The sequence below is a fragment of the Euprymna scolopes genome, chromosome 18 (genome assembly GCF_053919585.1).
Source record: "Euprymna scolopes isolate OS-2025 chromosome 18, ASM5391958v1, whole genome shotgun sequence".
Lineage (NCBI taxonomy): Eukaryota > Metazoa > Mollusca > Cephalopoda > Sepiida > Sepiolidae > Euprymna > Euprymna scolopes.
In genome coordinates, this window is record NC_136499.1 from 44863103 (window position 1) to 44877619 (window position 14517).

Consider the following 14517-nt stretch of genomic DNA (forward strand, 5'->3'; position numbering starts at 1 on the left):
TTACTTTTGGCAGCCTTGTAACTTGCTTGCCTTATTTTGTTTTTTAGTCCTTATTCCATGAGTGATATTTCTGACAAAAAGGTAGAATTGCTGTTTTCTGGGTCACAATTTATTCTATCTAACACTGGCAAGTTTTGAATTTTGAAGTATTTTGTTAGCTCCTTACATCAAGTGGCTTCATACCTTATCTGGAGGGATTTCCATTAGAAAAAAAAAATTAACAGCTAATTTTACATTGCCTAATATCTTTACAATATGAAGCATTAATAAAAAAAAGGCACATTTATTTTAGAATAGGTTTAGAAAAATATTTATAAAAGAGAGGGGTAAATAAGGAGTAATTGGGTCACCTCAACTATTCTATATATTTCTCTTGTAGATAGGAAAATGTTTAGATAAAATCCAATAAAACAAAGAAAAAAATGGAACAAAAAAACAATTAAATCAAAGTACCCCACAACCCCCGGATGAAATATTAAAAACCTTACTAGAAATTAATCTGATTGTAGTGTTTTAACTGCACCTCTCCATTTTTTTTTTTTTTTTCACTCACACTGTGAATAAACAATTGAGCTAGGATAGTATTTCATACATTACTTATCAGATATGAATTGCCATATTAGATTAACACTCATCTCATAAATTTAGATTAGACAACAGTTAATTATGAAATGAGCTAATGGCATTATGATAGGAGACTAGGGAGGAGAAATAGAAAAAAGAAAAAAAAAAGGGAGAAAAATATAAGGGGGAAAAATACATACCTCGTTAACATTGATTTTTGACTTGGCTGAAGTTTCCAAAAAACCACAATTAAACTGTCTGGCCAAATTGGTGCCTTGGTCCTTTCCTACAACCCTTTCATCTTCCAAGTCACACTTGTTACCCACTAGAAGCATGGGAACCTGAAAAAAAAAGAAAAAAAAAAAGATTTAGAACAGACTAGTCATAATGAAATCAAAAATTACAGAAACGCTCAAACAACTTCACAGCTAATAAATTATTCATTTTCTACCTTTGTGAGATGAGAAAGTTGAATTTACAGTCACACTGGTATCTTGTAGAAAACATGATCTAATAGACCTTTTGTTTACATCTATTTTTAAAAGAAAAGGTCTCATTTTGAAGATGATTCAAATAAAGTTAAACATTATCTTATTGAAAATGAGATAACAGCATTTTTCCAAGTTGCATGATCTGTTGAAATGTAAAAGCATTATAAACATCTAAACGAAAACAGTTTTTAAAAGTTTTTAGTTAATTTTGTTCTTAGTCCTTGAAAACTTCTGATAATATTTCGGTCTAGTTTTATGAGATATCAAACTTTTTGGGGTTATTTAATGCCAAATTTAGTAATTTTAGTAGTTTTTATGCTTCAAATAGTTTTTTTTTTCTTTTATTTATTATAGATGAAAATTGTTTTTATTTTAGACTTTGCAGAACATGATAGAGAAAATTTTGATATTTCAGAGCTTAAACTAGTTATGCATTCGAAATGGGTTTCAGTTTCGTTAAAAAAATGCTCCAGATTAAGAAATGCATGATTGTCTGAGAATATATTGACCAAAATGTTATAAGAAAAATAACTACACAAGCATAATCATTAAATAAGAGTTTTATTACTTGCTTGACTTTATTATTGTTTTGCAATATTAGGTTTCTGAATTTTTGAGATAAGGATTGATAATTTTAATTATTTGGACTACTGTTCTCATCTTGAATGTTATTTGCACAATGTTTCAGCCAATGTAACATGTGTAATAGATAAAGTACTAGGTACAATTCAGTTGTGACACTTTTAGATGAAGGCTCAATCCTCAGTGCGTGCCAAACTAAGAATACCATTGCGAATAATTTAGAATTGCTACCAGTTATGGCCAATGGAACAAAAGCATGCTGCTGTTGTGGATTAAATAAAGGGTTCAATTTGAAATTCAGTGCAGATTCTGGAGTTCGACAGAAAGACTCCAAAGTTTGACAAGATAAATCTGAAGGTGAGAGGTTACATTGGCCAAAAACATTGTGCTAATAACATTCAAGATAACAGTAGCCGAATAATCCAAAGGTTTACCAATCCTGTAAAACATTTGCTCAAAGTCAAATTTATGCTTTGCTTTAGTAAGAAATTGCATTATACAAAGGCACATGATACAATAGCTTTATTTCTACAAATTCATATTTGGTTTCCTATATTAAAACATGAGAATGCCAGGAATTCTTAAATCATTAAGATTTATCAATTTTTGCATCTCAGTTCAATTCTGATATGCAAGATCAGTGGGGATAGCGTAAATCCAAATCATAAATAGGCCTTGCATATTTCAGAAATTAAGCATTCATATTCATAAAACATTTTAAAAGCATATTTCAACAAATTGTCTCCTGTTATTCTTTTCCATTATATGAAATTGAACAATGCAGTGTAAAGAAACGGCAAACAAACCTTAGTATATCGATAAAAACATTTAATATACATAAAATTCAATAAATATTTGTATAAAGATTCTTTTATTGAAATGTAATCAATTTGCATAACATTTCTTTATAAGTATTTTTTTAATTAGAATCAGAAAAGTAAACATTTAAATTTTCAGTTATGGATATTGTTCTGCCCCCCCCCCCACACACACACACACAATAGTAAAAGTGAGAGAAAAAGATTAATCTTTGTTTTAGCCACTAAATTTTTTTGAAGCTAAGTACCATAACGTGACTGGCAGTCATTTAAAACCAGTGTTAACAAAATCACCTCACAGACCCTGGGTAAAACAAGATGGTGAACAAAGGACTGGCTGCACCATAGAACTTGCCAATCAAACCAAACAAGGCCGTTACTCTCAGAATGAGGACTTTTGCCGATTATGTCATGAGACTGCCCATTCTGCGAAGACCGATCTCAATACCTACTGGTGAAACGTTGAAGAGATGGAGCAAATTGCCTCAGGAGATTCCCACAAGCTTTACCAAACCCTTAAAGTGACGAATAAACGAAACAGCAGACTAAGTGAAATGTTGCTGGATACAAATGGAACCACTATTTCCAAAATGGCAGATCACACGATACGTTGGAAACATTTTGAAACCTTACTGAACCATGATCCTTCCTCTCAAACAAACTTCCGAGTATGATACCAACTGATCTGCCAACTGAAGAAAAGATACAAGATGTCATCAAATAACTAAAAACAAAGCTGCAGGAGAGGAAGAACTTCCGGCAGAACTCTACAAGAACTGTCCCAACCTTATGTGCAGTTAGTTACACCCAATTTTCAACGAAATCTTCTCAATTATCCTTCTGCGTCATATCCAGAACATCAGAGACTGACAAACCCGACCAAACTAAGCAGGATTTCAGAGGCAGAGAATGTACATATCAAATTTTCTCCCTCAAGTGAATTTTAGAACAGTGGTGGGCCTATCAGCAATCTACCATCATCTGCTTGATCGATTTCAGTGTAGCCTTCGACTGTGGATCGCAGAAACCCCTGAGACTCAATGCCCACAATGGCTTCCCGGTCAAGCTTCTCGACCGTATTATCGCCAAAGCATACTGTGCACACACTCCAACTAGAGTGAGGTGCTACGGGGAAGAATTAGATTCCTTCTTCGTCCAAACAGGCGTCTACCAATGATGTGTGTTCTCCCCCATACTGTTCAACTACATCGACTGGATCCTAGAGAAGAGCTTGGCAGGCGTCACTAGTGTCAAGGTAGACTACAACTGTTCCATCACCGATCTTAACTTTGCCGACGATGTTGTGATCCTTGGTAAGTCCTATATAGAGGTCCAGCATGCACTTGACGAGGTTAGTCACATGGGAAAAATAGTTGAGGAGAAGCAACGCTTCTAAAACGAAAATTCTCTGGTAACTTTCCCCCACCTGATAGAGTGGCAATAACCCTCGATAGTGAAGCTGTAGAAGAGGTCGAAAGCTTCAAATAACTTGGCGCCAATTTTACAGCCACCGATCAAGCAAAAGACAAAATCATCCGTATCAACCTAGCTAGACCAGCCTTCGTCAGTCTTCAAAAACGACTGTGGTCTCACCAGGAGATAAGATGTTCCACAAAGTTGCGGATCTACAAGGCTATGGTCAGAACAATTCTTCTCTATGGATGGGAGACCTGGCCACTGCACAGAGAGGATCTTCATAAACTTGAAGTCTTCGACCATTACTACCTCTGCTGTATCCTCCACATTTGACTGGATCCCTAACTCAACCATACGTGCTAAATGTAACATCCTTGGCCTGGAGGAAACACTTCTGAAAAGGACACTCCGGTGGTTTGGTCACATGCTGCGAGATGTGGTTAACACCTTTGGAATCAGCTCAACCCGCTACAAGTACAAGTAAATATAACACCCGCCCTCAAAAAAAATGTTGATAAAAAAATTAGTCTTAAAATCAAAAATGCTATAAACATTTAAATCAATAAATGCTAAAAAAGTTTTTTCCCACCTATTGTGATTTCATTAAGGTGCTTATTTTTGACATAATGTATGCATAGTAATCTGAAAATACTTCAAGATAGATATTTCTAATATGTTTCTAATTTGTATCGTGATATATGTATGCAATAGTTTCATTGATGGTAAAATTATTAAAGCAATTTAATAAATTGGATAATGTTCTAAAAACCTTAGACTTTCAGTTTCATATTTTTTAAGGAAGGTAATTTATGTAAAAATATATGGTTTAATACTAATAAAAAATGAAATTGGCAAAACCGAGTGATGTCACTAGCATGCTAATAATATACTACACTTTGATCTTAAGGCCACAGAATGGTAAATGTTCTTATGACCGAGTATTAAAAAAAGAAAAAAAAAAAAGAAAAAAAAGGATTTGATCAAATTTATTGAATTTAAATTGGGGTGGACAGTGTTAGTATTGGTTTTGTTGTCACAAGACAATTTTCCCTGGAATTACCTCCTTAGGGGTAGGAGGAATCTTCCTATTTATGATATTCAGAAAATGGAGTCAAGTGTTTAAACAACAGACTCTTCAGCACTGGTAGAGACTCAACATTTGTTTAAAAAACACCCAAAAATCTTTTATCTACTTTCAGTAACAGAGTTGAATAAATGCGGTTAAGTGTTGTATTTATGAAATCCTTGCATTAGTTTGCATTATCTTATGTTTAAAAAAAAAAAAAAACAAAAAAAAAAAACTTGGTTAATGCTTCTTGCTAGATCAGGGACCAAAAAGAGCCACTCCCTGTTCATTTAACTTCCCCTGGGTTAAATTTATACATATAGCCTCACCATGTTTTTCATTCAAGTATTTGCAGCATAATCAAAAGGGAGGAAAAAGCAAAACATTGCATCCACAAAAATAGATATGAAACCTAAAGACAATTTTTATTATATAACCTATATTATTATTGAAGAGATCTTTATATATATTATATACACACAGTTTACTGGACAATCTCGTTCTATATTAAAGAATGTATTTATTTGGAATATTTATGTACATGCATCATACAGATAAAGACCAACCTTAGGAGAAGGAAGAAAGCAAATAGAAGTTAAATGTCATTGAAGTAATTTGGAGAGAAACTTGCTACTATTTTCATAATGAAACGTTTTTTTAACATAGAAAAATTCTTTCTGATTTGAACTAAATTCTTTTAACTTCACAGTTCAAGATACCATTTTATATAAATAGCAGTCCAAACACTTGGGAAACATTTTTTTTCCATCATTGACGATGGTGTATACTTGTATTAGGATAGAAATAGCCAGACAATCTCTAGAGTTAAATACACTTAAAATCCAATTATTTAATATTTCTTCACAAAAGTGTACTTTTGTGAAGAAATATTAAATAAATGGATTTATTAAAAGAACAAAGCCCGAAGGTAACTATTTAACTTTTACACTCTTTATTTTAAGACTTTCTAAATTATATAGGCAGTATAGGTTTGTCAAGTAATTCAAGTATTAGTTTTTAGATAATACTAGCGAGGGGTACCTGGCGTTGCCCGGGTGTTTTTTTTTGGGGGGGGGGTTAAAACAAAAGTAAGTATGAGGATCGAACCCGAACCGTTGAGGCAAAGTTGTAAATTAAAGTGTGGGGGAAAAAAAAAAAAAAAAAAAAAAAAAAAAAAACGTGCGATGTTAACAATTGCCCCACCGCGAGATGCTAACGGAAACATGTTTGAATTTATTTAATTAGTTGGATTTAGCAGGTGCCCGTTTTAATGAGGTCAACTGCGGGATAGTATTCATTTACTGCTGAACGCTTTTTTTTCCACCCCCAAGATGTTATAGGAAAAGACTAACCCACATGCGGCGAGCGACAAATATTGAATATTTATCTTCCCGAAATCGAGCAAATTAAATAGACAGGCGAGCTTCGTTGTTAACTGTAAGATATTACGATTTGTATGTGACATAAAAAGTTTTAAAAAGTTGTTAAGCGAGCGACCGCTCCTCTGAAAAAAGCCTTTTGTTGACATACAGAAAAAGCGAACACACATACATGCACACATTTTCGCTTTTATATATATATAGATTGAAGAAATGCACTTGAAAATAAGCTAAAAACTGCAAGAAATAAAGAACATCAACAAATGAAAATTTGAATTCAGGAAAAAAAAAAAAAAAAAAAAAAAATCTTAAAATGAATGGAGTACTGCTGTCACATCTAAGGAAATGCTGATCAGAGCATTCTTTCTTGCTTTGACAGTTCAAAATCGACTTTACAATCTAGTGGGAGGGGGATGATCTGTTCTCACAGAAGAGACATTGCTAGTCCTTTTAAGAAAAAATTTGCACTGAAGGCACTTTTTACAAAGTTTCAGTACCTGGTTCCTTCTTGTTAGACTTTCACAGCAATATTTTTTTCTACACCCAAAAAGAAACTTCCTTCCAACATCAAATTGAATTTCTACGAATAAAATCTTAATCTGTGGAAGTTCTTAACATTACTTTCCTGCAGGCTATAACATGGTAATCTTCAAATCCAATGTAAACAAACACTTGTCACAGACCATCCTCATAAGTCAACTTTTGTCCATTTCATTCATTTTAAATCCTCTCATAATATTCATCATACAATCTATTGATCACTTTAATTTACCAATGAATAATTAAGAAAACATTCCGGAAGTGGTTTTTACAATCAATTACAGTAAACCATCAATATAGTGATACAGATTTACCTTTTTTGTCACACATTGGTATGAAGAGAAAGTGAGAGAAGAAAAAGATGATAGATGGGGGAGGGGGTGGTGAAGGGAGAAGTATAGGAAAAGAAAAACGGTTTAGTAATTTAAAAAACAAAGAAATTCATATGCGGGGAAAAAAAAAAAAAAAAAAAATGCACCAATATCTAAATATTCTAAATTTAAAGACATTTTTCACAAATAATTTATAGCTGATGTTTTATAGAGAGAAATTAATCTCAATCAGCAGTAAGAAAAATAATCGAAGTATAAATTACTGGCAAATTTTGGCTATTTTTTTTCTCCCATTGTCAATTTGATTCAACAGTACTTGTAATAAATCCAAGTCAAGCTAAGAACATCTTTTTCAAAGTGTATTTAAAAAGAAAAAAAAAAAGATAAGCTTCATAAGAGATAAACACAGATATTATTAAAGTAGCAATACACATGAAAAAATTGAAATAGCTTGAAATATTTCAATATTGGTATACATAGAAAGAGCTCGATGAGCTAAGAAAGAATCTTTTTAAGTTTTTAAAATCTGTTTAAAATTAAGGAAGTTATGACTATTTTTGTGCCTCACACGTTTGGCTATTTTCCCCTCTTTAAGACCATATGCGTTTCGTCACATTTTTTACACTACTTTTTCAGTAAAACTGTCATATCTTTGTTAAAACAAGATTAATCAATGAAATTTACCATGTAAGTGTATTTTTGTACAAGGAATCAGAATATGCAACTGAAAATCTCCCAAAGTTCATGGTTTCCAAATAATCTGCAGTGCATGCAAGCTATATATCTACAAAAGTTTGTTTTTTTAACCATGTTTTTAAATTTGACAAGAAATGTGAGAAATTATAATGGATTCATAATGCCGAATTGGTTGGGATTGTTATACATTCTGAAAACCAAATAGTTCTAAACTAATGTTATTCTGATAACAAAATAGCTCTAATCAAACATATCAGAACATTTATATTCATATTTTCATGTTTTTCTTAATTCATTCGTGAATAAAAATTAAAGAACGCATGTTGTTTGTACTGTGCTATGACTAATACTACAGCTGCTGCTGCTACTAATACTAACTTAATTTAACCAAACTCGAGAAATAGAAACATTTTTTTTTTCGGCTAGGTCCTTTTAAATTATTATCAATTACCGCGGTCCTACTCAACATAGGATAATACTTTTAATTGATAAAGATAGTAAAAAGAATGATTTACTTACTAGTGGGTGCCCGATGAAATTTTTTTTCAAAATGTTCGATACTCGTCATATTAAAGTCTTATTTTTGACACAACAAAAAAAGAAATGGTCAAAAATATTTCAGACACTTGACAGTATTAAGATTAACACCTCTTCTGATTGGTTCCCAAATTTCATGAAATTCTTCATACAATCACGGTACGGACCTTTAGAAAACAGGGAGTCATTACGAAACTTTACCGAAAAGGTCATTTTATGACGTTCACATTTTTATCACTTTATTTGCTTAAAACTCTTAAAATATATAATGTACATTCATATTTATTAATTCATTTGAAAATATATTCATTTCCAAACAAAACAGTAGTAATTTGAAAACTTGAAGTGCTTTGGTTTGAAAAATATGGCTATTTTAGTAGAACTACCTTGAAATCTGTGATTATCCAAAGCATTTTTTTCGTCTGTGTATTACTAATTAAAGGTGAAAGATGGTTTTAAAACAAATGAGAACCCAATAATAGTGTCACCAGTCCTTCTTAAAGATGGTTCAGGCAGCTTGATACCCAGTCCTTCTCTAGTTAGCACAAATGTGTTGGGAGGTGATAATCAAACCCACAAGTAGGTCGTCTTAGACAATGGAATCTGGATTAAGTAGCTATATCCTGTGGTTTTGGTCAGAATCGAAACTGGTCCATGATTTTATGAAGTCATTGTGGTTACTAAATGAAATTAAAAGCATTATATATATATATATAATATATATATATATATATATATATATATATAAAAACAAAAAAAAAACTAATATGCAAACTGAAGTCTCCATCGAATTCCATATATGAAGTTTAGACAACTAAGTTTTCAAATCTACAGATTCGTTTATAGCAGTCAAAGCTTTGTATAGAATCATCCACTTTTTGGAACCACTGCTAACCTCATTGGTGCATTTGTTATAAGACAGACTCCAAATTTTATATCCGTTTTCCTTCTCCTAGATGCACATCTTAACGAAGATGAAGGGTGAATCTTAGTGGTTTTAAACGTATCAACAGATACTACCTAGGAAATTTCTATGTCCAGACAATACATTATTTTTAATGCTAAAACTGATATTGTTTGTTTGCATATTGAATGTTAAGAGGAAAAGGAAATGAGTTTATAAGCAAGAAGAGCAGGAGGACTAGAAGTAGTAGCAATAGCATAAAATCTGCAAATGACAAAAAAAATAGGGGGGGGGGATCTTGTTGCAGAGTGGATCTGTTTAACACTACTAAAACAGAAATACTTACATCGTTTGTGTCTTTAACTCGTAAAATTTGTTCACGAAGATCTTGTAAGTCATTAAACGTTGACTGTGCCGTGATGGAGTAAACCAGCAGAAAGCCTTGTCCATTTTTCATATAAAGATCTCTCATAGCAGTGAATTGTTCCTAGGGAGAAAAAAAAAAAATTCAATAATAATTTACAAACAGTGAAGATGAAAAACTATCAAATTTTTGTAAAAAAATATGCATTTGAAGAGCAATCATAACCTTTCATTCTTGATTACTTTGAGCAGTATACTGGCCCATTTCACAGAATGGTGAGAGTATTTGTTAATCGTCTAGAATAACAGAGTTCAATCCTCAGCAGAGCCATATAGAAGACAAAAAACAAAAACAGTACTTGATGCCCCTTTGCTAAACACACTGCATTATAAGATAAGAGTAGGATCAAGGGCAAGTGCAGTAATCCTGGGAATAGAGGGAGATTCTCCCCTACATCTCAATGTAACATTGAATGAAAAAGGAGTTTTTGGGTTGCCCAATTATAGTGGACCTCTTAGTTTTTACGAATCAGTGATAAAGAATAAAACATTTTAAAGAGTCTTCGCTAACGCCACAAAAAAAAAAAAAAAAAAAAAAAAAAGCTTGCGGCAATTTTGAATTTAGCAAATCAACATTCAATTCAGTTTTATCTTTGCACTATGTTATTTAGTCGAATATAATGCATTTCATTTTGATCTTCCTGAAAATACTTATTCTAATTAATATTACAATAGAAAAAATTTTCTTTACTGAACTAGAGTTTCAACAGTTTTCTATCTATTTTGCCCATCAGATAATTAGACGTTTAGAATAATTTATTAAATTTATTGTACCTATTATACTGAAACGAATTTTAGTTTATTTTGAACAAATAATTGAAATTGTCTTAGACGAATAACCCTTAAGAATACATTTGCTAGAGTATAAGTAGCAGCGTTTTATTTAGGAAAAATGGATAATTTTTAAAGCAAGTTGACACTTATCTACATAACCAATTGTTAATATTTTATGGATCCGTCATTTAAAACAAGCAAAGCATTCTCTTACAAACTCAAAATACATTTTTCTTTTACTGTTCACAAAAAGATATTGTTTGCATAGATAAACATGTCAGAGCACAAGACAACAGTTTAATACAATTTATACCATACATCAAACTTTCATAGAAAAAACATCTCTGTACTTGCCCGGTATTATTTTTATTATTTCTTTATATATAAATTAATTTGTTTTATTACAAAACGCCTTGCGTCATGTGAACTATTTAATTTGCCATATTTGCAATTATTGGACTATAACAGGTGGAGTGATAAAGTCATGTGATTATGACATAATCAGAAGCTGTTAAGGGAAAATTTAACAGAAAGATAGAGCTGACAAAGACAAAAAATACAATGAAGATAAATGTATTGTTCATACTACTAATACTACTACTACTATAAACTTAATTAGTCAAGTTCTCAAAGTATGGTAGTTTTCTAAACATTCTTGAAATGGTCAATCTATTAATAACACTATCAGGTAATACTTTGTTAATGTGTTTTTTTTTTTACAATATGTAACTTTGATAATTACATATTAAATATTTTATGCACCTTTTTTATAATTTAAATACTTATTGAAATCATGAGGAAGATAAAAAAAACTAAGACAAATTTTTACCATTTCTATTTAAAATTAAAAAAAAAAATTATTTTTAGTTCTTGTCTAGAATTACCTCTAGATTAAAAAAATCTGATGTACCCATGAGGAAACCAAAATATTACAAATTGATCAAGTAGTTAAAAAAATCAAATTTTATAATTATCCAAGTGTTGTAATGCCTACTAATTCCCATTATTTGTTTGAAAATTATTTTCTTTAAAAAACAAAACTTGATAAATTTAACTAATTTTCAAATTTTTTTAAAAAATATATTTGTTTTGTCGTAGTACATAATACAGATTTTTAATATAGGGGGAATTCTGGACAAGAGCCTAATTATTTCTCTATAATTCTTCAACCCAGGCAATGCAGAGTGCATACAGTGAGTAAAATTAAATTATGACATTAGACAGCTTATAGTTATTAAGTTTCATACCCCCCCCCCCCCAAAAAAAAACAAAAAACAAAAAACAAACCATGTATTAAAAAGATTAACATAATTAAAATAATTTTTGGTTTAAATATTAGTTTTGGAGTTGTAACAAAAATTTCTTTAAAGAATACACAATCCTAAACTATAATTTTATAAAAGTTTTGTAAAAAAAAAAAAAAATAAAATTATAAAATTGTGCATTCTTAATGTATATAAAAAATTTCTAAGTTTATGTTACAGCTTCAAAACTAGAATATTTAAGCAAAAATATTAATTCAGCAATATTTTGGTTAAAATGTCATATGAATGAAAATCTTTGCAATTCATAAAATATGTAAACATAAATAAGCCAATATGAAGACAGCATTTCAAGTGTTACAACAGACAAAAGAAATTTTTTTTTTTTTTAGACATCTTGATGTTTTTCCAGACCCTGGTTACAGTATTTGCCCTACCGTATGGCGTTATTTAGATTAATTATATACATGTGTATTATATAGCGTACTGTATTTTGTTACTAATTTTTAATGCTGTATCCTGGCATAATCACATTGACACACCGGTTCCTGCTGGATCACCGAAGTTAAGCAACATTGAACCTGGTCAGTACTAAATGGGTGACCATTTGGGATTTCTATGTGCTCTCTGCTTATTTTGACATTGTTTCCAGTCGTCCTGGACTTTTTGCTACTGGATCCAAACAGTGCCCATTCAGGAGAGGTGTGGTTAGCGATTGCGCAACTCTTGCCTCACAATTACATGTGCAGCTGCCTCTACAGGGAGTATCCTTGGTCTTTTGAGACTGAATGGAGGCATCGATCCCGGAGTTCTATTATATATATTCTACTTTTATATATTTAGATACTTATGTTATACTTTTATGCAAAAGTTAATGAGGAAAACAGTTACCTTTTTAACCCTAGATGAAATCACTTCAAGTAGTAAGTGGAAGTGAGAAAGCAAATAGCAAATCAGCCAACCATCTGACAATTACTTACAATGAATGTAGAATGGAACAGCATGGGAGTGAGAGGGTTTAAAAAAAAAAAAATTAAAAAAAGAAGTGGGTTGATCAAAGTCCCTCAATAGAATTAAAGCTCTTGAGAACTTCACCCCCATTCTATATTACTCAGTTTAAACAAATTATTTTAACAAGTCCTGCTACTTCAATTTCCCCAGTGCTCTACATTTTCGTTGATATTATTTTTCATTTAAACTGTTTCTCCTGATGAAATAGTTGAAAAAGTACTACAGAGTTTTCTACTCATTGTCTTTAAGTGTGTGTGTGTGTATATATGTATATGTATATGTATATATATATATATATATATATATATATATATATATATATATATATATATGAGTATCAAAGGAAAAAAAGAAAAGTCAAAGTTCCATGGTTACGAAATAAACTAATTGTACTTATTTCGCCTATTGTGATGACCAACTTCTTTAATTCTTGTATGAACATTAATTACAATCCAATTGTTACGGGCCTTTAAAACTAACATCACATGTTTACCTCTTCAACCAAAGTATGACACTTGCACTGCTTATAAGTGTAACCAGGTTGGATTGCGGAATTCCTCAATCGTAATCTTTAAGGACTCCATATGGCATCCATTTCTATTCCAAGCCTATTGAGGTTATCAAAAGTTGAACATGTGCACAGATTATTTCCACTGCTTAATCTTCCGGTGGTATCTAACATTATTCCAATTTCATTCCATAGGGACAGACAACTCCCACTTATCAACTATGCCTATGTTATCTTACCAACCAATTGCTTCAGCACTGTTAGTTTCAGCCTTATGTAGGCGGTTTCACCTTTGCATTCTTTGTTAGAAATGCATGCAACAAAATATGCTTCATATGATGATAATGTCGGGATTCGTGGGAAGAGGTCTCCATTAGGTTTAACGTCTTTACTCATCACAAACATTGGATGTTTTACTAATCTCTTTCAATGCCCCCCTCCATAATATTTGGAGACCTTCAGTTTATGCATGATCAGGTCTTACATGGGTGCCCCTTTTTGTCTATGAGAGGCCAACATCTTTGTAAAGCAAGGGATTCATCTACCACTAGAATTCAAAAGTCGAAAGTAACTAAATCTACTTGATTTCTGAGATGTGTATTTATAATTTACATGACTAAAAGATGTATTTAGGTAATTAATTCCTATTTGTCACAAATTATTTCGAATTTACAGAATACACATTTGAGACTTTTTTTGTCAACACCAAACTCCATATAAGCATCAATAGTCTCTTCATAAAAAAAAAAAAAAAAAAAAAGCAAAAGTCTTGAGAAAAAAAAACAAGCTTTTATTCTGCCATTTTGAACTTCAACAATGCCTAAATTTGCAGAATCACCCTCATATCATATCTAAACAATTCTATGTTCGCATACCACTATTTCGTTACAGAGGGCACATGCTAACCGTGGCTGTTTATTTGCCTCTCTGCATCTTTACCACAATCTGAAAACAGAGTGCTAGTATCTTACTTTAATCTTTAGTAAAAAGATGCCATAGGGACTGTCAGATATTTATATCACGTACCAGCAGAGTAGTCACTACCATAAAAGATTGAAAACAGATACTAAATACCTCACCTTAAAAATTGGAATTCAGTTTTCAGTTTATTCCTCATGTTTTACAGAACCAGTTTAATCATGTTCTTTGGTATCAAGGCAAATTTAGAAGCTATTAATCAGAATCTATTTTAGGGCTGCAAGGAGCAGTATGGT

At 31.6% G+C, this 14517-nt stretch overlaps 1 protein-coding gene across 6 annotated transcripts in view; it reads right to left on the reverse strand.

Moving 5' to 3' along the window:
• The window catches only part of LOC145297609 (ras-related protein Rap1), a 161783-nt gene that overhangs the window by 20741 nt on the left and 126525 nt on the right, over positions 1-14517 (reverse strand). For all 6 annotated transcript variants that reach the window (XM_080143671.1, XM_080143670.1, XM_080143668.1 and 3 more), the window contains 2 exons: positions 9672-9812; positions 765-905 (listed from right to left, as the gene is read on the reverse strand). In XM_080143671.1, the coding sequence (XP_079999797.1) occupies positions 765-905; positions 9672-9812 (282 nt within the window). The remainder of the gene's footprint in view (positions 1-764; positions 906-9671; positions 9813-14517) is intronic.